We start from the raw sequence: 23,133 nt of genomic DNA, 5'->3' as shown, positions 1-23,133 counted from the left end.
AGATCGAACCCGGTGGAACTCAAGTAAATATTTCAACCTATCAACAGTTTGGAAAAGATCCGGTTGAAGGTCCTGTGTTTAGATCTCCTATGGACAAGTCACGAAAAGTACAAGAATCGGCGACAGGCCACATCCATGGGCAGCATCAGCCTATTCTTTAGCGTCGACTTCACTATGCTATGCTTATGTGTGGAAAATCTGCTATAGAAAAACGTCCAGACCTACACAGCTTGGACTATCATTTGTACTAATTGTTCTCATTTCAATGTAAATAGTTAATTTCCAATCATAATATTGCATTATATTTCAATTTCTTTGATCATCCTTAAGAAATCTTGAAAAGTTTTCCATAAAAGAAAGGCAGCTATACTTCATTTTTCAGTTGACATGCTTAACCATGTAGACATATTTCTTATTATAAGCATAACCCCCACATGAATTTCTCGCGCATAATTAATCTTATAAATTGTCATTTGCATGATTCATGCGTAAAAAACAATGGTTTTCAACTTCTATCCGAGCAGCGCAAGTACGCATCGATAATCATTTACAATGTTTAGTTCCTGTTGCTAGTCCCGTCATATGAACAGCAGGAAGTTTGACCAATCATCTCGTGAGGTGTGCGTGATGCGATCCATCGCTGCTGTGTGAGCTAGGCAATACTACGCTACGCTTGTCAAAATTGTCACATCACTCATGTGAGCTTAATACAGTTTGTAGAAGGTATGTAAACATCTTATATTGTAATTAAGCCTTTTGCAACGTTCCAGTAAGCAATAAAAATATTTACTTAATTGTACCGGAAATTCAATATGGCGGATGATTTGGGTCGCGCTGGTTGAGAAGTTTCGTCAACACACTCAAGTTTTGAACGTTTCTCTGTGCATGACGAGTTATGTACTATAATGCCTTTGCGTATTCCTTCAGTTTCTGCCTTTTATTTATGATCACGAATATGTATATATTTTTCTGCTTTTCGTTCGTCTGCAGCATCCATGTTTCTGTACCTACATTGCTCGCCTATTTGCGCGTAGGACGGAAGTACGATGTTCAAATTAGTTTGTTTTACATAACATTAATTGAACTAGCCTTGCGATTTCTATTCTAAAAATGGTAACAACTTTTAGAATATTTGATGAACATCTTTCAAAATTTGTTCATTGCAAGTGAGTGGTAGTTAATACTTGATAAGGTGTTGACTCAACTTGACTGTCGAGCATTCTGGCTTCAGCAATCGGCCTGGTGACTGCCTAGCTCAGGGTGGATTTAGACACATAAAAACTAATTCCGACACAACTTGAATTGGACACACACAGCTCGTTCCAAGCTGTGTGCAAAAATTAAAATTTTCTTAATTAAAAGCTTAATAGCTGTTAATTATAAGCCTAATTAAGTAGTGTTCAATATTCAATAGTGTTCTAATTCAAAGCTGTGTCATATTCTAATACAGCTCACACAGCAATCGGGATTCGAACACAAGGATGTCGGAATTACGTATTAGTAGAGTTTGAAGTGCGGCCAGAATTTGTCTCACAACATGCAGAATTTAGTCACACACAGCGTCAAAATATAGGGATTTGGTAGGTTTGCATTCTAAAGGCTTTTAAATAAATATAGCAACACTTTGTAACGTTTCATTGTTGCTGGCACATAGTGCGGTGTTTTGAGAGTCACGTAAAGGAAACAGAACTTGAGGAATGCATACGGTTATTTTTTTATAGTTTTTCATTTCTCGATGTGTCCTTAATGTGTTGGAATATACCGCGTTTACCCTACCTAATTTTTCTGAAAACTGTTGGTTTAACTTTGAGAGAGATTCTTACAAGATTAATTCTTATCTGGTGAATGGTGATTGCTAACAAAATTGCACATCATGGCTGGAAGATTTTGAATATTGGAGAAATAAAAGTTTCATTAGAGCACAGTATCAAACCACAGGTTTTTTAAAATTGGGTAATTTTTAATCTCCTGTTCAAGCTTTAAATTAATATCTTAGGCCTATGTATGAAAATGTTGGTATCCATGATATAACTGGTCTGAGTGTTCTACATAAAGGACTCAAAAATGAACTAGAAGAAGAGTAAAAAAAGTCATTTTTGACACTAGCATTAGAGCCCCATGGCTTCAGTAATGTATAATAATAAATGAGTATGAGAATTCTGTAGCAGACTAGAAGGTCTTCCTCACTACTAAGATTTGTGTATTCATTCTTATAAAAATCTCAAGGCTTCAATATAAATTAATTCCAATGAATATGGAATTTTGAGTCTTGAATTTTGATTTTACAAAGTTCGAAGCATGCAGACATGCTGGAATTGAGGGATCTGGAGTCATGCAGCTCCACCACCACAAACAGATTGCTCCACACTTGAAGACTGGGAGGGGGGGGGGTTGTTGCAGGAAAAGTGAGCAGTGCAATTCAAAGAGAATAGACAGGAGTATGAAATGTGGATGATATGACAGTGATTTTGTTGCTGGAGGGCTGTAGTGCAGTCTGCTAGGGCATTCACTCCTTTTCCAGGTCATGCTCTCCTAATTTCCATTGGTAGATGGTTATTAAGAAGGCATTTGTAAAGGAATCAGGACTCACTCCAGAGATCCAAGTGAAGCTTGGAAGATCCCAAATTATGGTCCCTGAGTTAGTCCAGCCAATTGGGTCCACAGCCGCTCAAGAGTAACCAAACCAAGCCAAGGGAGGTGACAGAAACGCAACAGATTCTTAAACATATACTTAAGGTTGGTAAACTAAGGGGAAGCCCCAGATGCAGGATGGGCTCCGAGATGCAGGTACGGCTCACGAGGCAGGTATGGCTCACGAGGCAGGTCAGACTCCATGAGGCAGGTCAGACTCCGTGAGGCAGGTCAGACTCCATGAGGCAGGTCAGACTCCTTGGAAGGCATGATAAGAGGAGCCGAGGGATTACGAGAGACTAAATATTTGACCGTACAGTGTGACCGTCTAACTGCAGATATGGACAATGCTGCTCAAGGCAGGTAAACTAACAGGTATCGCAAGTCTGACTTGCCGAAGGCGGAAGACTATCAGAGCGCCAACCACCTCCCATGAGTTCTGAAGAGACAATCAACAACAGCGGAGACCTGCGGCTAGTAATTAGCTATGATGACGTGGCGCTGTTGCCATATCAGATGAATTTCCTCTACAGCATTTAGAATGCCACCATGCATGATGCAGAATGTACTCATCCATTGCTAACAGTACTGTGAAGTCCTCCTCTTCTTTTATAGAAAAGGTACATATAGAAAAATTACATTTTCTGTGATTTGTGCTTGTTTTTCCTTTATTGATATGATATTTCCATATCTATACATTACCATATTATTGATGTGAATTTACTGTATCCATGGACATGGCATTGACAATGACCTTGTCCACTGCCAGCTTCATATAAGCAGCCATATAGCATTTCTTCTGCATCTGTAAGCTCACAGAACAGGGCTTGTAATTTTGCACCATTTTAATTGGGTCAAGTGAATTCACTATAACAAGAAAAGATGGTAAAAACACACATGAAAAAGAAAGGAATATTTAAGTGGGAACCATTATATTTTTTGGAGAAATAAATCATAGTTTAGGTTAATTATATTCTTTTTATTCGATGTTGCCCTTGGCAAAATTCTATCTATGACCTTCTATGCACAATTTTGTGATGACTGATGATGCATTGAACTCGATTACAATAGAACCTTGACTAGCAAAGGCTCCAGTTAACAAAAAAAAAAAAAAATCAATTAACAACAAAACATTTTGATAATATAATATATTTACCTCACTCAGCAAAAAAAAATTTCACTTAACAAAAATTGATGCATCATTGGTCATCACAAAATTGTGCAGAGAATGTCATAGATAGAATTGTGCACCAGGCAACATAAAATGGAAAGTAATTAACCTAAACTATGATTTATTTCTCCGTAAAATATGATGGTTGTCACTAGAATATTCCTTTCTGTTTCAGGTGTGTTTTTACAATTTTTTTTTTGTTATAGTAAATATCCAAGTTTAGGTTACACTCAAGACATTGAACTCATTATATTAAGCTCTACCTGAGGATTGGGTTTTGTTGACTAAGGTAGTTAGGAATAAGTAAGACACATCAGTAAAGATAATGTATCTTTTATACGGGGTGGTAATGCAGAGTTGCAATACAGAGGAATAAGCTACGGCTAGGAGGAATTATCATTTAAAACTTTTATTTAATGATACTAACACAAATATGCTGTATATTTCAATGAAACTAATTTTATGGGCTCTTATCCATATTTGGTATTATATTATTTTTATAAGCGACCCACCAGTGGGTCATTTCGCAGCAGAGGGATATTGGCTACGACCCACCGGTGGGTTGTGCCACACTTAACGTGTTAAAGATACAGAAAAGGGCTATATGGCTGCTGATATGAAGCTTGCAGTGGACAAAGTCATTATAAATGCTCAGTGGCATGTTCATGGATATGGTAATGTATGGATATGTTAATATCATATCACTAAAGGAAAGATAAGTTAAAAATAATNTTGAAAAATGTATATACTGGACAAGCTGCCAATCTGGCAAATAGATCTTCATTGTTGGGATATTCTACTTTTTGTATCAAATTGTTAGTGTTTAAACTGTTTATGTGAGCTCTTAGATTTTACACGACCAATATATGTGATTCTTAAGTTGCAAAATATCAGGAAAACTTAAGTTTTCTGTGTTTACCACAGGCTTATGTTCTAAATGTGTGGGTGTATACACATGGCAAACTGTAAGGAAATCATACAAACACAGCAGCTAACAATTTTATCAAAACTCCAATGGATAAGACTTCAGATCGAGCAAAGTAGACTATACAAAACTACAGTGGGGGAACTGAAATTAGCAAAAAATATATCTTACAATATGAATGCCGGAGCTTGAGAAATGACTATAACAATTATGCTCTGTACGGTATTTCCAATTTAGTGGTATGAGACTTGACAGTGAACACATTTCCCAGTCCAACTTTGAATGAAAACATGTATTCTGCAAAAATTAGCTGTCGCCCTGGCAGCACTTGAGGCATGGAGCACATGGAATGAGATGCAACAAGAATGCCAGGGGTTATATTGTAAATTAATGGTTAAAAATCAGATTGAACGTACAAGTAAGCACTATGGAATCTGTTTCAATTCTTCATTATTAAGATTAAGATCAATAAATATATATCCATTATACAAAGTAAAACTTAATATTGTTAGACTAACCTAAATTATTATTGCTGGCTCAATTTAGAAGTGGTATGAAAGCTGTTCAGAGGTATAATGGTGTTTAACAGTGCAATTGTTAGGAAATTAATGAATGGCCGAAAAAACTTTGCTAAGTTGGTAAATTAGGTTAAAGCACCATAAGGGGCCGTTAAGGCTCAGAAGCCAGCACTACAGCCAGTACAATTAATGTGTCAGAGAGGTATTCTTAAGTGTTGGGCCAGACCAAAAGAGTGACATGATGTGCATTAAATTACAAGAAGTCAATAACCTGCAATAAATCAAATAGTTCATAGGAATCAAAATGCGCTTGCCTTGCTGAGAGTAACACAGCAGCCAAGAACACCATACAAGTCACCTCCATATCACATAAGCTTTCAAATAATATTGATTGCTAATGCTTCATTGATTTTTTCAAAACCTATAACTAATATAACTTAATCTTCAAGGTCTCTGTCAAATTAAAATGGAATGTGAATTTTAATAGACAGAACAAAGAACAAAATTTTTAAATTACCATTGCATAACAATCTGATGAGCTGAGATATATATATCTGCCACTTGTATTTACCCACAAATAATGAGCAACTCATCAGCACATGCCATTAGTTCTTTTGAACTCCTGGGAATAGGCCCAAAAATATCCATGTTCAATAAGTAGGCTGATGGTGCTGGATAGAATCCAGTCCAATATCACATGTTTGATACATTATTTTTTGGCAGTCTTGTTATTTTTCTTCTCTTAAATTTATTGCAGGGAGATTCTCGATAGAAAATTATTCTGTACATAAGAAAAGACTATAACAGTAAGTACTTTTTGAATAAAGCTTTCTCTTCATATTAACAGTCCCAAAATCTTAACTCTTGCCAAGTTAGTTCAAGTCATGGGCTTGTTACCATAGTAAGTCGCTGTACATAACCTTTCTCATGTGGCTACCTGCTAGAAAAAAGCAAGTGGTATCTGCATATAGAAAGAAATAGAAATATTTAGAAAGAAATATTTGCAGAAAACTGACTTTTTATTGTGTCAAAGAAACAATTTAAGCTTGTAGAATGTGAAATTTACATTCTATTGATTCACATTTTTGACAACTAACAACATTTTGTTTGCTTTTCAGACTGTGATTATGGCTGAGGAAGGGGAGATAGTGGATATCAATACAGCTACAGTGAAGGATCTTGAGACACTTTTTGGAGTTGGACGTGCCAAAGCTGAGGCTATATTTACCACAAGGATGGTGAGTGCTTTACCACATCTGTTAATTAGTGAGCTTGCTTATTGATATTCAATTTGCTGAAGTGACCATAAAATTGTTTTTTTTTTATCTCCCTTTATAATGTACATTCCAAAAAGAAAGTGAACAGAACTCAGGAAATTTCATTTGTTTAATAAAGGAATCCTGTATATTACTGGCCTTATGGTGGAAAAGCTTAAATTATTTTATATTTTTTGGTAAAGTTACGGGAGTTTATATTTCCACTCCATCACTTATGACCTCAAAAATCATGAGGTTTAATTAGAAGGACATAATTCAATATCTCTAGTTATACGTTTTTTTGCAGGTGAAAGGTCCCTTCAGTAGCTTGGAAGAGCTTCTCAATGTACCAGGGATCGGTCGCAATGTATTAGACCAAAACAAGGGGGTTCTTGTTTGTGAAGTTCCAGTGCATCAGTTGGCTCAAGACGAGGTCGAAGACTCGCCTGACGATTCCAGCCGGTCAAGTAGCCGTGGCTGCCTAAGTAGCACACCTCACAAATCTCTGCGCTCACCTCCAGTCAGTGCTAGCTACACACCTCACATGAGTTGCAAGTCTACTCCTCAGTCCCGACGTAGCTCCCGCCGTTCCTCTCAACTTCAGGAAGCTTTGTCTTCCGCCATACCCACCAGCAGCAGCAGTGGCAGCAGCAGCAGTAATGGAGGTAGTCCAGGACCTCAGGCATCGCTCAATTCATCCAGTGTCCGTGGTGCAAGATTGTCAGGATCTTTGGGCAAAAATACTTCACCCAAATCCAGCACATCAATATGTCCTCAAACGAACGTCCGGACCAGACAGAGAATTGATAGTGATACTTCTGAAGAACCTATTGACCCTAAATCTGCTTTAGAATTTCATAATTTAAATGATGAAGGTACCATGGAATGGGCCCAGCTTGGTGATGCTTGCGATAGCAGACTAGAAAACAACAGATTAGGCTCTATAGAACCGCCCTGTTACAGTAGCATAAGTAGAAATAGAAGATCTAATAAATTGCTTCCTTGTGGAAGCTCTTGTAGTGATTTCTTAATTGGAGATGAGTTAGGTGAAGCAGAACTTAATAAATTAAGAGTTAGGGAAAACAGCTCTGTTGAAGATCAGGCTGATAAGGCCGATTTCCATTTCAACGAAGATAGCTCAATGATAGATGCCAATATAAATGAGAACAGCATGCATGAAACTCATGAAGAGATCGCCGCTGTCCTCCGCAATTCCGGACCTTCCATCGCTGGCCCTGGATCTGTTGGGACTTCAGCAGCTGTTCTGGGCAGTGACACGCCTTATGAAGAATCAATGGACCACCATGGAGCTCGTAGCCTGTCTCCCAATACTATAGATATAGAGCGAATACCGGCTGTGTCTGTTGCTAATGTTAATTCTGGACTCGAAGCACTTAAAAGTAGGGTCCGTACTCCTGACTTGTATGACGTTAGTTCCTTGTCTGGTTCATGCAGTAATGGCAGCAGACAGCTCTTGAATCTCAGTGCACGTAAGCACCACTTGAGACGCAGAGCAAGTGACAACAGCACTGGTGCTCCCGAGCAAGGATGCAGTGATGCAAGCGTCAGTAACGCAGGTGGCGAAACTTCTAGAGCCCATATTGCTTCTCCAGCGGGGAAACAACTGCAAGATCAATCGAGTCGATCTGCCCGCGTCTCTGACTCTGCTTCTGATTCGGCAATGGATCTAAGTAACTCGCCTAGCATCGTGTGTCTGCCTGACGATGATTTAGATCCATCAGATGAAGGCGAGGAAGCAGAAGAGGAGAGTGAGGAGGATGTTGATGAAGAGGATGACGAAGAAGATCTTATGATAGTGGAGTCTGTGTCTAATTCGCCTCATAAAAATAAGAAGCAGGTAAAGTGTCTCTGGATGATTTTTTTGTAGAGATGTCAATTAAACGAAATTATCAGAACTCGATGCTAATTTCACTAGAGATGAACGCTTAAACGTTTATAAGGTTTGCAATACTATCTTCTCTAGCAAATGTTGTATTGATCCTATTATCAAATTACAGGCTCTGAACATTTTCTATTCCTTCCATTCCAATTGCATGAATATTACTTTACTAAATTCTGATCTTTTATTATAATTTGACAGGGTAAAAGAAAATTTGACACCGGTGGTGAACTTCGATTGCTTCTACCCGTCAAAAAGTCTTGCAAGTCAGATAATGCCAGGTAAGTAGTTTCTCTGATACCATAACGTTACTGGAATTTTCAATGTCTTGGATATGAATTTTGAAAATTTCCTTAAAATAATTGGCAACTGAAAACTCAGATATAGTTGAAAGCTGGAAGGATCGTACAACTAGATTAATTTAGTAAGCGAAAAAAATGAATTTTATCATAGCATATAAGTTGTAAAATTGGACTTTGTCTCCTGCATTCGAGTTATCGAGAAAATTCATTTTTGAATTACATTTACTTATCTTGCATAACCTAACCACGTTGTTTAAATGTTTTGAGTAAATTCCTCAAATTTTTTTTAACATTGTCATTCAGGTTAACTTAAAATTGAAATTGTTACGTTTCACTAGTCCAAAAAAGTTGAAATTTTCTTAATGTTTATCTGATAATGCACCTTTCTTTTTCATTAATAGCCGTAATCATTTTAATTATTCGGACTTCAACTATTAGAAGCTGGTCAAACGAATTGAATAAATATCATGACTTGCGTTATCAACTAAACGTTGTTGAGCCATATATGGCAAGTGTATGGCACCTTTTATGAATAGCTTTGTTGAAGGAAGTTAATGCATATCAAATGTCATAATTATACTACTATACCTTGATAAATTCGTTTGAAAAAAATATAGTTCGCGCGAATCCATTTGAATTTTTTCCTGCAGTCTTAGTCTTGCCAACACAAGTATATCGAGCATCTCAAGCAACAGCAGCGTCGCATCAAGGCGTAATGTACCGGCACCGCAAGGCCTGACGACGTGGTTGACGCAGTTCAACACTTGGAATGCTGCAGAGAGGCTCTTCGCCCTAGACTCGCTCATCGATGCCTGTGATCTAGGACAGGTCTGTGTTTAGGTCTTACATTGAGATGACTGAGACAGGTTTATTAATTTATTTTCAATTTAGTGAGATTTTGTTTAGTTTTTTAGACACTAAGGAGCCATAGTTACAATCAAATTATTTGTATTGTTTTCAAGTTTCAACTCGAAATTAATGTCAGAGGTTCTAATTTGTACTTACCGTGGATAATTTCAGGGATGGATTGCATCTTCAATAAAGCCCTACTTTTATCCTATTTGCATTAGGACAGAAACAGCGTTTTACCGTTATTACGCTTGAATTTTGCAAACCGTTCATACTAAACTTGTACTTTCAAACCATACATAGTAAACTTGTACTCACATTAATATTTTTAATTGTTTCTTGTTCAGGTGCGCCATGTTCACCAAGTCATTCTACCGATGTTCCAACGTGACTTCATCAGCCTCCTTCCCAAAGAATTGGCTCTCTATGTGCTAAGCTTCCTCTCTCCCAGAGACCTGCTGAAGGCCGCTCAAGCTTGCAAGTACTGGAATATGCTTACAGCTGACAATTTACTATGGCGGGAGAAATGTAAAGAAGCTGGCATTGAAAACTTCCTCGACCACATGGATAAGCGCAGAAGGAAGGGAACCAGTGTCAGCAGCGTGTCGCCTTATAAAGTGAGTTGTGCTGTTCTTCACGATTAGAATTTGCCCACTTCATCAAGTCTCCTTCTTTATTATGTTCTATTAATGCAAAACGGTATCACAGATAAATAAGTGGAATTTGAGGCTAACCTATTTATATGCAATTATTCCGAGTTTATTTTAAAATTATAATTTTTATAAAATTAAGTAGCAGAGGAAACATCTCAGCGTTTTTGTTTTGCCAGGTTTTCGCCTAAGTAATCATAAGTTCCCATATGAGCAACCATGTCTACTTTTTGTTATTACCGCACATGTCATGGTCGTAAATATTAATTTTACTGTCATAAATCTCGACAGAGCATCTTCATGCGCCGGCACAATATCGAGTGCAACTGGCGCGTGAATCCTTTACGACCTCCTCGTGTGTTGAAGGGTCATGACGATCACGTCATTACCTGCCTACAGTTCTCTGGTAACACAATCGTCTCAGGTTCAGACGACAACACGCTTAAAGTCTGGAACGCCACTACTAGCAAGGTATATACAAAAAATACATCATTTTAGTAGCAAGAATCTTTGCACCAAGAAGAAGTTTACAGTGAAATATTTATGAATGTATAAGAAATAGTTCATCACTGCTACCTGAAAATGAAATATTTTTCCAAATTAGAGCTGAAATATACTGCTAAAGATTTTTGAATATTTTTTTACTGGTAACTGTGAATACTTGTGCGAATTTTGTTGTTATTCTGACTTATTGCTGGTATTAAAGTGCATGCGTACGCTGACGGGCCACACTGGGGGCGTGTGGTCGAGTCAGATGAGGGACAACATCATCGTGTCGGGTAGCACAGACCGCATGCTGCGAGTCTGGGACGCTGAGACCGGCCATTGCACCCAGACCCTCTATGGCCACACAAGCACCGTTCGTTGTCTGCATCTCCACAATAACATGTGAGAATTGATGTCTTTTGGTCACATGAGGTGGTCCTGTCTGTTGGCAATAGGTAGCATTCTGCAATATTTATTACGATTCAATTTTTACTGTCATGACTTCTGATCATGACAGTTGAACTTGACAAGTTGTATAGTAACTAACTACTTGTTCAAAAAGCCTTCGTCTTTTGTCGAATGTAATAGGATCTGATTACTTGAATAACAAGTTGCTGATACATTTTATGTGTAATGGAGTTAGTTAACCCATAGTTCTTTATTCACATGTTAATCTCCTGAACAGCGTTGTGAGCGGGTCCCGTGATGCAACACTCCGTGTTTGGGACGTGACTACAGGCACGTGTAACCACGTTCTCGTGGGGCACGTGGCAGCTGTGCGTTGCGTTCAGTACAACGGTCGTCTTGTGGTCTCCGGTGCTTACGACTTTATGGTCAAAGTCTGGAACCCTGAAACTGAAGAATGCCTGCACACTTTACAGGGACACACCAACAGAGTTTACTCTTTGCAGGTGATGCGAATTATCCCATTTCAATTGTTTTCTTTTATTGGACTTGTACTAATTATATTCCATGAGATCTATTGCTTGTTTAATTATGATTTAACGTTCTTATTTGTAAATATGTTTTGTATCTTTAGGCTGCGAGAGCGTCCCCTGAGCTGCACGTGTAGATTTTTATTTTACGTTTTCGCTTCAGTTTGACGGTGTTCACGTTGTGAGTGGATCCCTGGACACCACAATCCGCGTTTGGGACGTGGAGAGCGGCACATGTCGCCACACTCTCATGGGGCACCAGTCCCTTACTTCAGGAATGGAACTCCACAACAACATCCTCATCTCCGGCAATGCGGATTCCACTGTTAAAGTTTGGGATATCGTCACCGGACATTGCCTTCAGACCTTGTCTGGTTAGTGTCGTTAAAAAATCTTTTATTTGAATGCATCATTATTTGGTGCTCTGTTTCTAATTGTAATGCAATACAAATTCACTGAAGAATATTTCCTAACAGTGTGGTTTGGAATCTATTATATTTCTGTTTTTTTTTTTTTTGTTTTTCCATAAACTTATAATATTTAGATGCGAGCTTCATTACTATGACTTATTCTAGACGCCTCTTTTATCATCAATTTCTTATCTGCGGCATTATAATTTCTATCTCGACAGGATAGTTTTTTTCAATACATGTACTTCACAGAAGGTAGTAGGGGGGTCAACTGAAGATTATTTTAAGTGATATTTTTGCTGATTTTCACCGTTTTTAAAACAATTTCTAAATAACAGGTTCTAACAAGCATCGAAGTGCGGTTACTTGCCTACAGTTCATCAACACTTTCGTTGTGACTTCATCCGATGATGGAACAGTAAAGCTCTGGGACGTTAGCACCGGAGAGTTTGTTAGAAATTTGGTGACGCTAGACACAGGTGAGATTTTTTGTGTGTGAACCTCATTGAACTCTTAATGTTATTGTTTATATAACTTGAGATACCCCATTAAAACGAATAACGCTATTGTCCGAATTAATGGAGGATTTGGTCGGATAAACTCGATTAAAATTTCGTCTATAATTACGAGATTAATGTTTACTTGGAAATTATTATAAGTTCGTATTAGTTGAGACAAATGCTTTTTCACTTGCTGTTCAGTCTAGCTCTATCTTGTGGAAATTAAATTGTGATGATCATTGTTAATTTTCTTAAACTCTTGTAAATTTTTCCCTACATCTTAGCAGATTGAAAAAGTTGTTCTAAGTACCTAACACGTATAATTCAAATCAAAGGTCACCTTCGAAATTTGTAAGCTTGATTGTTCACTCAATATTAAAGAATATTCAAAATTTCTAATACTGTATTGAGTGTACAGTTGTAGATTCAACCATGCAATCGCTTTTTTCCTCGTCTTTTTTTGTTATTTTTAGTCATGTCCGGAGATGCATTCTCGTGCTCTGTGTTCTTAGTCTGGAATCTTCATGTATCTAAATTTTCAGGCAATTCCGGAGGAGTTGTATGGCGGATCAGGGCATCAGAAACAAAACTGGTGTGTGCTGTAGGCTCCCGCAACGGCACCGAAGAAACCAAGCTCCTTGTTCTCGATTTTGATATGGAAGATTCATGACGCCAGGGAGGAAGTGACATGATTTCTTCACCTCCCGGCCAGCACCTACACACCATCGTCCTGCCACAGCTCAAAGACCTCGAACCTTTCGTGGAAGCTTCTTGATGACAATGAGCACTTCTGCTTAAACGGGTTTGAAAACCAACGAACTGTTCGAAAATCATCTTCCTACCGATACTACTTCTGCCACTTAATAGTACATTTTTTCGCATTATGGAATAACTTTTTTACCGTGAAAAAAAATCGCCCACTTTTTCGAACAAATGAATTTCTCTTTTTTTTGGGACCTTTTTGCTTTGTTTTCAATTTTCGTTCTTTAGTCAGTTAATGACTATACTTTTATGAATCATTTCCCTTCAACTTAGTTAATTCACTAGTAATTAAAACGAGTTACACGGCGCACTTTGATTGAACGATCGGACAATTTCCCTGCTCATTTTCGCTCGTTAAACTTTTTTTTTACAATATAACTTCTGATACATTTTGTGAACGTCTGGACCAACCTGTTGGAGTCTTAAGCGTTCGTTGGTGACTTGGGCTTTATTATTATAGTTTAATGATGTTAGACTGTACCTCGTTTTTATATGCTTGATTGATATCAATGAGCTCGTTGATTGCAAGATTGCATTATGATAATAGTTTGGATTAAGTGCTATAAGCGTTGCCTTCATAGTTTCTGCTGTCGAGGAAGTACAGGAATTGTCACTGCTTCTCAACAAGGTAAAGTTTGTGTTTACTGTAGCTTCGTGTTGTATTGTGAAAGTACTTGACAACCAAAGAAATGAGATTTTGATGTTCTTGCTGAACTCGAGTGATGGACGTAGCAGTGAAAATCTTTTCTAGCTTGATAGCGTCAACAACTTCTACAGAATAATGCGCTAAACATGCGAATATAATCTCGTTGGAGAAGTACGGAAAGAAAAAAAGGTGTAGTGTTTTGTTCATGTAGTTTTGTGCCGGTTATCCCAAAGCATCTATCGCGATCAATTTCAAAATCGCGCTACCTCTCGTGTCAGAAAATCATCCAAAGCAGCCATAACGGGTGGCGTATGCAAAATCGTTCATGTAAGCATATATACTAGAGAGCTGTACATTTGTAGTAAGCTCGTTTGTATTGCTTATCTTGAAGATGTATTGGCTTATGGATTAATACTCCTGGACTGCCTATAAATATGAAAAAATATATTATCTTATTACTCGGCTCATTTGTGTTTGTGGAGTACTTATAGTTTAGCGTTGCGTGTAGATTGCGTGGTCTCGTCTCTTAATTTGATTTATGAATGAGCTCTAGGATTTTTAGTAAAGATGTGTTTTGTTACTGTTCCATAGTTACGGGCGTTTCGTAGTACATGACTGAGCTTCCTGTCAGAAAAGGATGTTATATTCTCGTGGCGGTTAATAGTGCTGGTGTATTGAAGCTCTCCTAAGTGCCAACGTTCAGTGCTCCGTCATATTGTTTTGTGAATCGCGCCGCAGATCCACAAGCATTAATGACGCTTTGCTTCATACAACGTTATTTTCTACTAAATGTTCGTTTTTGTTCTGGCCTTGTTTGTTTTCTATAATGTTTTGAATACCGTTCACATCATAATGAAGAGACACCTGTAACTTAGTACTAAATATTTCGCAACGGATGGTATTTTCTGTGACAACATTTTTAATGCGTGAATTAGCGGTTCAGTTGGCCTCTACACAAAGTACTTGTTGAGTGCACGTGTTAATATTCTAATAAAGCTGAATTGATTTCTAACAAAATGTCTTCCAGCTTTATTTCCGTGATTTCCTAAATACTCAAGAATAGTTTTGTCGCTACGAACGACGTGATTTCAAGGTATTAGTGGCTCACTCTACTGGCACTTGCATAGAAACCTAACTCTCCCTTGTTTAATTTATTTTTCTGACACCAAGCTCGTCCTTAAGCTTAGTTTTAAATTTTTATTGATGTCATTATAGTGTAGTCAATGGGGATTAGTTGCTATGTACCATTTTCTGAAAATGGATGGCTTTCCAACATAGCTATGTTTTTAGGTGAATCTTTTCAGTCGTGAATTTTTGTTGGAGATCATTATGTGGTTATAGTTTTTATCTTAAATTTAACTCGAATAAATGTGAAGAGTGAGGGCACGTGTTCAGTCTACATCACTTCTACCGCCACTTCCGCATTATTTGTCATGACCAAACTCCTGATTATACATGTTCATCATTTATTTATTCTGTTTTTTTTCTCGTCCGAAAATTATCCGTATTAAATTATTATTATTACTTTCGTAGTACGATAGCATTGAGAATATTGTGCCACTATTATTTTGGTACCATATCCATACTGAGTTTGTTGTGGTGATCTAATGAGTGCTAGTGAATTGAACGGCCGTCGTTCTTCTTACTGTGATCGTAATTTTTTTTTGTTGTTGTATGTTGCGACCACGTGTAATTGCTATGTTTTTCTAACGCATGCGTATGATGGGAACTTCTTTGAGATTCAAAGTCAACATCTGCCTGTTAGATTCGTCGTTGCGGTCCAGCAGATCGTTGTTTCTCGGTTGAATAATGGAAGAAATGCTCATGACCAAGTAGCCTCAAGTATTCAGGCTTGCTAGGTACAATTTCAAAGAATGCTGAAGGTACTGTATTTAATCTTGTAAATGTTTTACATGTTAGACGTATTATTGTAAATGTTTTTGAGAGAGTATGTATATAGTTGCTGTCTGTGGATACTCAAGCCACTATCGCCATCTTGGTGGAGTTACGTAATATACTTCGAGTGAACGTCTTTCTTAACAGTTCATGGTTTTCCCCAATAGCTCATGCTGTTTTTCTATAGCGCGTAAATGATCGATCTATCGGTAGGACTCGGCAGCCGCGCCCCATTCATTGCCTGATGTGATGAGCCGACAGATTTAATGTAATATTCTTAATTAATCGCTTGCCGAACTTTGACAAGTAACGAGTTCAACGCCGTAATTATTGCTGTCTTGAGACCAGTAGTGACATGGCATATTGGTTTCAGTTTATCAGTAGACTGGACTGCTGTATTGATAACTGACATCAACGAGGAATAGTCCTTGTCAACAGAGTTGTATTTGCCACGATAATCTCCACTTAGAATAATAATAATAATAATGACGTATTACAATGTAATCATATAATATCAGCGGGATCACATAACATTGTTCCAATGACTAACTTTTTTGATTTCTGCTTAATGGAAACTTGGGGACTTTCAAGAGGGACTTTATTTCTGAGTGATACCTGTAAGTGTTGCGCTCCTTTCAGTGATCTTTCTGAAAGAAATTTTCCTCCTACCGAGTAATGATTTTAGTGTCATGGACCGTGTTGCTTCCAATATTATGTTAACTTTTCTAGTATGTGATTAAAAAATTTTCTTATATTCAGCATCTAATGCTTGGAGTCACCCTCTTAGGATGAAATTATTAAGGGCAGCAGCTCGTTATTGAATGCGCGTGGTATTATCTTAGCCTTTTGGAAGTGTAAATTGCTTGTGCTCAACTTCGCTCTTTCTGATACTATCAAAGCCTCGTATTTATTGACAACAATTTTCGTTTCGCTTTGAATTCCCAACTTTTTAAAATTAATTTTTGATCTATCGGTAGGACTCGGCAGCCGCGCCCCATTCATTGCCTGATGTGATGAGCCGACAGATTTAATGTAATATTCTTAATTAATCGCTTGCAGAACTTTGACAAGTAACGAGTTCAACGCCGTAATTATTGCTGTCTTGAGACCAGTAGTGACATGGCATATTGGTTTCAGTTTATCAGTAGACTGGACTGTTGTATTGATAACTGACATCAACGAGGAATAGTCCTTGTCAACAGAGTTGTATTTGCCACGATAATCTCCACTTAGAATAATAATAATAATAATGACGTATTACAATGTAATCATATAATATCAGCGGGATCACATAACATTGTTCCATGCCTAACTTTTGATTTTCGCTTAATGGAAACTTGGGGACTTTCAAGAGGGACTTTATTTCTGAGTGATACCTGTAAGTGCTGCGCTCCTTTCAGTGATCTTTCTGAAAGAAATTTTCCTCCTACCGAGTAATGATTTTAGTGTCATGGACCGTGTTGCTTCCAATATTATGTTAACTTTTCTAGTATGTGATTAAAAAATTTTCTTATATTCAGCATCTAATGCTTGGAGTCACCCTCTTAGGATGAAATTATTAAGGGCAGCAGCTCGTTATTGAATGCGCGTGGTATTATCTTAGCCTTTTGGAAGTGTAAATTGCTTGTGCTCAACTTCGCTCTTTCTGATACTATCAAAGCCTCGTATTTATTGACAACAATTTTCGTTTCGCTTTGAATTCCCAACTTTTTAAAATTAATTTTTGTTTCTAAATTATTGAAAAAGGTTTCATTATCCGTACCGACCTTCCATGAACTGAAATCCATCTACGTAATGCCTTTTCCTCTGGCAAAGTTGATTGAATATTAGTTTTATGCTGGGAAGTTGATCATGACAAAGCATGGCAAGGTTTCTACTTCACATATCGTCCTGGAGGAAGAAGTTCAGAGAGCTTTCTTATGAGTCTCGATTCGAGGTCTTGATTCTTCGGATCACTTCATCCTTCGGTAATATGAGAATTTATTTACGGATCCGCGCTCTTTGCCGTCTAAAATTCATGTATTATGCACGTGTTTTATTAACAGTTTTCTGGATTTCCATGTTAACAAACATATTTATTTTCATGTATTTACACTTTATCTTAAGAATTGGCCATGCACTCATCGGGCTGTATGAAATCATGACATTTTCCTTTCATCCGAAACAGAGAAGCATTTATTGAGTCGGTAAAACTTGAGTATTTTTTAGGTAATAATCGCCTATTGTTTCCCAATGCTCCTTTTATCTGTGTAACTTCTGTACAGTGTCATTCAACCGAATACTGTTGGATGATGGCGTCGGAAGTAGCTTGTCCAACTCGCATTAACTTTAGCAACAAAATTTCGTGTTTTTCACACCCCTGACATTTCAATTTTGCTTTTCTTCGGTTTAAATTTTTCTCGTTCGCGTAAAATGAGGCTCTTTCACCTTTTATCTGCCGTGATCTGAAGCATAATTTCGTCTTTTTTTAGTTTAGTGTGGTTAACTAGATAATACTTTCTTTGACGTTCGTTCGCATTCATGTGTAAATTAAGCTCATATTAAGTTCATTACACCTGTCCTAATGACGACTTAGGCTCTTTCTAGCGTTTTTGTATTCTTGTGTTGTTGATTTGCATGATTACTATTGGAATTGCTGTCTTCATCCTTGGTTGCTGTTTATTACCAGTTGAAGTCAGTGATATCCAATGAATTTCATAGCGCGGTTTGCGGAGCGCAGTCATCTTGCTTGAACGCGCCAGCAACATGTTGCCCCTCCTCAGGTTTGTTATTGTACTATACTACCATTACTTTTAAGGCATCACTGGGCCGCCATGTCAGCCACGATTTTTTGATCAATAAAGTTTTGTATGGATTTCCGTTTCATTTCCCAAGGTAATGGTCGTCTGAAGCAAGTCGACAGTAAAAACGAACAAAACTGCTTCCGGATTTCATGTCCATGTTTCAATTTCTGTTAAAATTGCACATAGTCCATTTGAAAGACTAGTCAAATCAATATGATTCAAGTACCTTGCATTATACAGTAGATGAGCATGCACTGGCCGACTGTGACATTGGAAAGGATTCTTGATTTGAAGTATCATAAATGTTTACTGAGGGCTTTATTGTGAAATTTTTCAGTAACTTACACTTGTAGGTCGCAAAAATAACGGTCAGCTCAACTATGCTCATTTCAAATACTTCGCTACAGTTAGTTAGTTTAGTGGCCAAATGTTTACTAGCGCTTCAGCTATTAAGCTATCTCGCACCGAAAGTCAAGATGAACATCACCATAGAGGTGGAAGGTCTCAATTATTCATCACCCACAGTATTATGTAGGCAGGATTCCTTACATTTCCCTTCTCTGTCTCACTCGTGCGGGCGGCCGACGAGACTTGCACGCTTTAAGCTGTAAGTCGGTGAACGTTTCATCACACGAGACTTGCACGCTTTTAAATCTATTACAATCAACATATCTTCGTACAGTTACTGAATTTAACGTTATCAGGATAAACCAAAATTAAGGAAGGTCTCGGATGTCCAGCCCGCTGAAGCTGGCTCGAAGGAAGCAGCGTTAGCATCTAAAAGAGACGAAGTGACAAGGAGGGACAGGTGAAAAGCAACAGAAACGAAGACACTCGAACAAGAGGTCGCTTACACGGGACGTCGGCCGCCCGCACGAGTAAAAAAAATAACGCCATACTGAGTAAATAAATACATGCATTGAAAATTGCATTCGCATAACGTGGATTGCAAACATCTCGGTGACATTTGTAGCCAGTCAGCCCACCGAGATATACTAGTTTTCTTGTGGCAAACTAGCCGTTCAAGTTCATCAACTGTGTTGTTGAATTGCATTGGTGTTGTCACATATTGCAACAGATTAAGTGAGTCATTTACGCTTACGTATGCACTGGATTTCCTCAAGGCCCTTTAAGCTGTAAGTCGGTGAACGTTTCATCACACGAGACTTGCACGCTTTTAAATATATTACAATCAACATATCTTCGTACAGTTACTGAATTTAACGTTATCAGGATAAACCAAAATTAATTGCCTTGCTCATTCGACGAATCTGTGACTTTCTTGACTAAAATATTGAGTAGAAATACTCTACAGATTGCTCACGAGCACTGAGAACAGATGACGCATAAAACACAATCGCACGCTGTTTGCAAGATCGAACTTGATTTTAGCGTGGCTTGCTGCAGGTGGCATCCGTGTGGTTGCCACAGTTCTGCTCTTGCTGTGCCCAAGTAAGTAGTGAGCTATGTTTCCCTCTGTACAAGTATTCTGTGAATGATTGCTATTTGCTAGTATTAAAGATACAAATAATTATCTTCCGGACTATTTTACACTGTAAGTATAAACAGTAAGTGGTTTCATCAAGAGAGGCTTTATGTTAGCGACTGCTGTAGGGTTTTTCTTGTTAAAGGCCAAGGGAACATCAATGAAATGGCCTGCGCGAGGATAGGATTATGCCGTTCGCAAACAAAAGAGATATTTATTATTCCTACTTTCTGCAAGTCCCACTCAATCTCAGACATGTTGCATTCATCCGTTTATTCACACATGCTCTCATGAATTCTTCATAAAATATTAGTTAGGCTCCACAGAAAAGACGTCGGATGGTCTTATCTGTTACAGGAAATGCTTGTAGATCTTGATTCGTTACAATGCTGTCTATTCTACTCAGTTAAATAAAAAATTTTTGCTAATAGATTTTCATTCGCGCCATTTTTTTCCAGGAAAATGTTTTCCGACCTAACGCATGACGCAGCTCCAATGGGCGGTTGCACCTCGCCGTCTAACTCAACAGCTAACAATGAGTCACGCACAAATGGCTTTGATTCATCTGCGCACAACGCGTTCAAGGTACGAAATATTTCCAAATATTGTGTCACACAAGATATCATTTTGCAATGTATTTCATAATGCATTAAAAAATAATTTATTGAATTATTAAATCTGTTCGTAGGTGCAATTGTGCGATTGAACGATGTACGATGTGCCACAATCATCAATGACCACAAAACGGTCATCGATGTCACATTCCACAATTGCAGACATTTCTGAATGTTTTTCCAAAGTAACTCCCACTGCACTAATGGATAAAATCGTTCCAAATGTTTTACTTTGTCAGGATTGAACCAATATTGTTCGACCATGGTCTATCCTATAATATACATACATAGTCTCCTGCGGAGAAAGCAAATTTCTACTACGCCTGCGGCTGAGCAAGAAAAGAATTCGATTTGAGCGCCAAACATATTTATATTTTTTAAAAATACGTTCAACGCCGTTCTAAATACTGGATGGTGTGAATAAAATAACTAACCTAGTATTAAAAGTCAAAGGTTTATGCAAAGTTTTAGGTTAATAACATACTAACATCTTTGCTTGAACTGTTAGGAAAACACAGATCACTTGCTCCTAAAATGAAATTAAATAATGTTGAAAATTTAATATGATTATAAATAAAAAAATGAAATTATTCTCAATTTATAATGCTACAGGCACCAGAAGTTGTCAACATAACGGGCTCGCAGGGCGTTCAGGTCGGACCGACGTACCACATCAACGGCCCCGTCATCCACAGCCGCGGACTGGCGCAAGCTATTGGGTCTGGCGGTGATCCGCGACCACAGAGGGAACACGTCTTGCAGATGCTGCAGTGAGTTCTTTTTCATTCGAATTTGAGATTTGTTTACTTAGTTTTTAGCAAAGCGCTGTTTTAAATTGATTGATTTTGTTTTATAAATTAAGTTTCATAAATTTCCTCGAGGAGTAAAAATATGTTTGAGGTCATGCTGATAATGAACGGTGAATGACCATGGGCTCGACACTGCCTGTACCTACGTTCCTCGTAAGAATCTATATATTTACCAATTATAATCCAATAAGAACAAAGATATCTTAGAATATATATTGGAATGTGTTAGAAGCTTTGATTATCATTTATTGCCTACAAAACACACTGGCACCAATTTTACTGGAGTTTGAAAATATAGTGTTATGACGAATCGACTGTAATTTTTTTCAGTTTTTTTTATTCTTCAAAAAGGACAAAATTATTTGCAGTAAAAATTCAACGTTCAAAATTATTTAAATTCTAATGTAACTGTATAATGAATTTACAACTTGCAACTATAGAGTGAGTATATATCTGTCTCCACATTCGTAACTCACACCCTGACCTTCATCAGAGTCACGAGGATCGTTAATGAGAAAGACAAGTCTGTCGTGAGCGACCATCTCGGCGACCTGTGGCGATCACTTGGTCGTGAAATGGAGTTCAGTAATGGACAACTCGACAACATCGATAACGACAACAGACGTCTACAAGACAAAGCTTATGAACTTCTTACCGCATGGCACGACGATAAAAGTTCTCAAGCTACTTTTTCTCAGCTTACTCGGCTTTTGATGCGCGTGAGGGCTTTCGAAGTCGTGTCTAGGTTATACAGCTCTCTTGAGACATGAGTCTCATTCACTGTCATATCTTCTTTTTGAAGTATTGTAATAACTTACGGTAAAAATAATTAATTGTACATGTAGAACAATGCTTTTTCACTTCAAATCCATGTTAACATTATGTGGGTAAAATTTGGAGGAGAGAATTGTTAGTATTACTTAACTAGAGTTTGGTTTTGAACTTTCCTATGAAAAATTTCTGGAAAAAATTGGTCCCATAATTTCATTTAAGCGGTAATAAGTACTGCTTAACAATACATTACCCTTTGAGGTAACGACGCCACTTTTTGACAAGGGAAAATGTTCATATCTACTGTTGAATTACCTTACTGTATTTGTCAACCTACCCATGAATAAATGTGTTTTGATACTATCAGTTGTATTTAACATGTTTTTAATTGTTTTATGCATCTCATTCTTTATATGGACCTAAACAAGATTTCAAGTTAACTGTAAAATTCTTGCTCAGTATAAATTCATGTTGAATCTGTCAGGTTCATCAATATCTTGAGCACCGGCTTTATGTTTAAATTCAACATTTTTTTTACATCTTTGCATGATTAAAATTTTAAACTGCTATAATCTCATCTTTATACATTAAAAGTAGGTATTAAGCAGTATTATAAATTGAGTATACATTTTTCGAGAACCGATTTCTTCCGTGCTCTGAAAACAGCTTAAGTTCTTTGTTGCCGGCAGTCAACTTATAGTACTGTTGTCGCAGTGCACGCATCGTTTCCTGCAGGCGCCGTAAAGCCCCGGAATATTTTGACGAACGAATAAGTTGTTGGTATACCAAATAAACACATTAATACTGCGATGCAGCGCTTGTCGCTTTTCCGC

General features: G+C 37.7%; 2 protein-coding genes across 3 annotated transcripts; both read left to right on the top strand.

Moving 5' to 3' along the window:
- The first annotated feature begins 587 nt into the window (after nt 1-587).
- Nucleotides 588-15,410, top strand: LOC108683204 (F-box/WD repeat-containing protein 7). 2 transcript variants are annotated; one of them, XM_018172498.2, is made up of 12 exons: nt 588-723; nt 6,364-6,483; nt 6,809-8,359; nt 8,603-8,682; nt 9,354-9,531; nt 9,900-10,169; nt 10,494-10,673; nt 10,909-11,090; nt 11,374-11,599; nt 11,787-11,997; nt 12,372-12,512; nt 13,076-15,410. In XM_018172498.2, exons 2-12 carry the CDS (start codon nt 6,373-6,375, stop codon nt 13,201-13,203), a joined length of 3,258 nt encoding a protein of 1,085 aa, XP_018027987.1. In that variant the 5' UTR covers nt 588-723; nt 6,364-6,372; the 3' UTR covers nt 13,204-15,410. The 2 variants fall into 2 exon arrangements, with proteins under 2 accessions (XP_018027987.1, XP_047739885.1); XM_047883929.1 differs by lacking the exon at nt 588-723 and adding an exon at nt 1,141-1,166.
- A 4,609-nt stretch (nt 15,411-20,019) lies between these two features.
- LOC108683202 (ankyrin-2) lies at nt 20,020-22,663 on the top strand. Its single transcript, XM_047883928.1, has 4 exons — nt 20,020-20,072; nt 20,565-20,691; nt 21,333-21,490; nt 22,023-22,663. Exons 2-4 carry the CDS (start codon nt 20,569-20,571, stop codon nt 22,297-22,299), a joined length of 558 nt encoding a protein of 185 aa, XP_047739884.1. The 5' UTR covers nt 20,020-20,072; nt 20,565-20,568; the 3' UTR covers nt 22,300-22,663.
- Nucleotides 22,664-23,133: the final 470 nt, after the last annotated feature.

This window comes from Hyalella azteca, unplaced genomic scaffold (genome assembly GCF_000764305.2).
Source record: "Hyalella azteca isolate HAZT.00-mixed unplaced genomic scaffold, Hazt_2.0.2 contig14054, whole genome shotgun sequence".
Classification (NCBI taxonomy): domain Eukaryota; kingdom Metazoa; phylum Arthropoda; class Malacostraca; order Amphipoda; family Hyalellidae; genus Hyalella; species Hyalella azteca.
This window is presented reverse-complemented; position numbering and strand designations above follow the sequence as displayed.

What these genes read in the sequence shown, in the direction of transcription:
- LOC108683204 (XM_018172498.2), top strand. Translation starts at nt 6,373, where the DNA reads ATGGCTGAGGAAGGGGAGATAGTGGATATCAATACAGCTACAGTGAAG. An exon ending in CTGCATCTCCACAATAACAT is followed by an intron (nt 11,091 to 11,373) that starts GTGAGAATTGAT and finishes TCTCCTGAACAG; the next exon opens with CGTTGTGAGCGGGTCCCGTG. An exon ending in TTTGGTGACGCTAGACACAG is followed by an intron (nt 12,513 to 13,075) that starts GTGAGATTTTTT and finishes CTAAATTTTCAG; the next exon opens with GCAATTCCGGAGGAGTTGTA.
- LOC108683202 (XM_047883928.1), top strand. Translation starts at nt 20,569, where the DNA reads ATGTTTTCCGACCTAACGCATGACGCAGCTCCAATGGGCGGTTGCACC. An exon ending in CTGCGCACAACGCGTTCAAG is followed by an intron (nt 20,692 to 21,332) that starts GTACGAAATATT and finishes ATAATGCTACAG; the next exon opens with GCACCAGAAGTTGTCAACAT. An exon ending in CACGTCTTGCAGATGCTGCA is followed by an intron (nt 21,491 to 22,022) that starts GTGAGTTCTTTT and finishes GACCTTCATCAG; the next exon opens with AGTCACGAGGATCGTTAATG.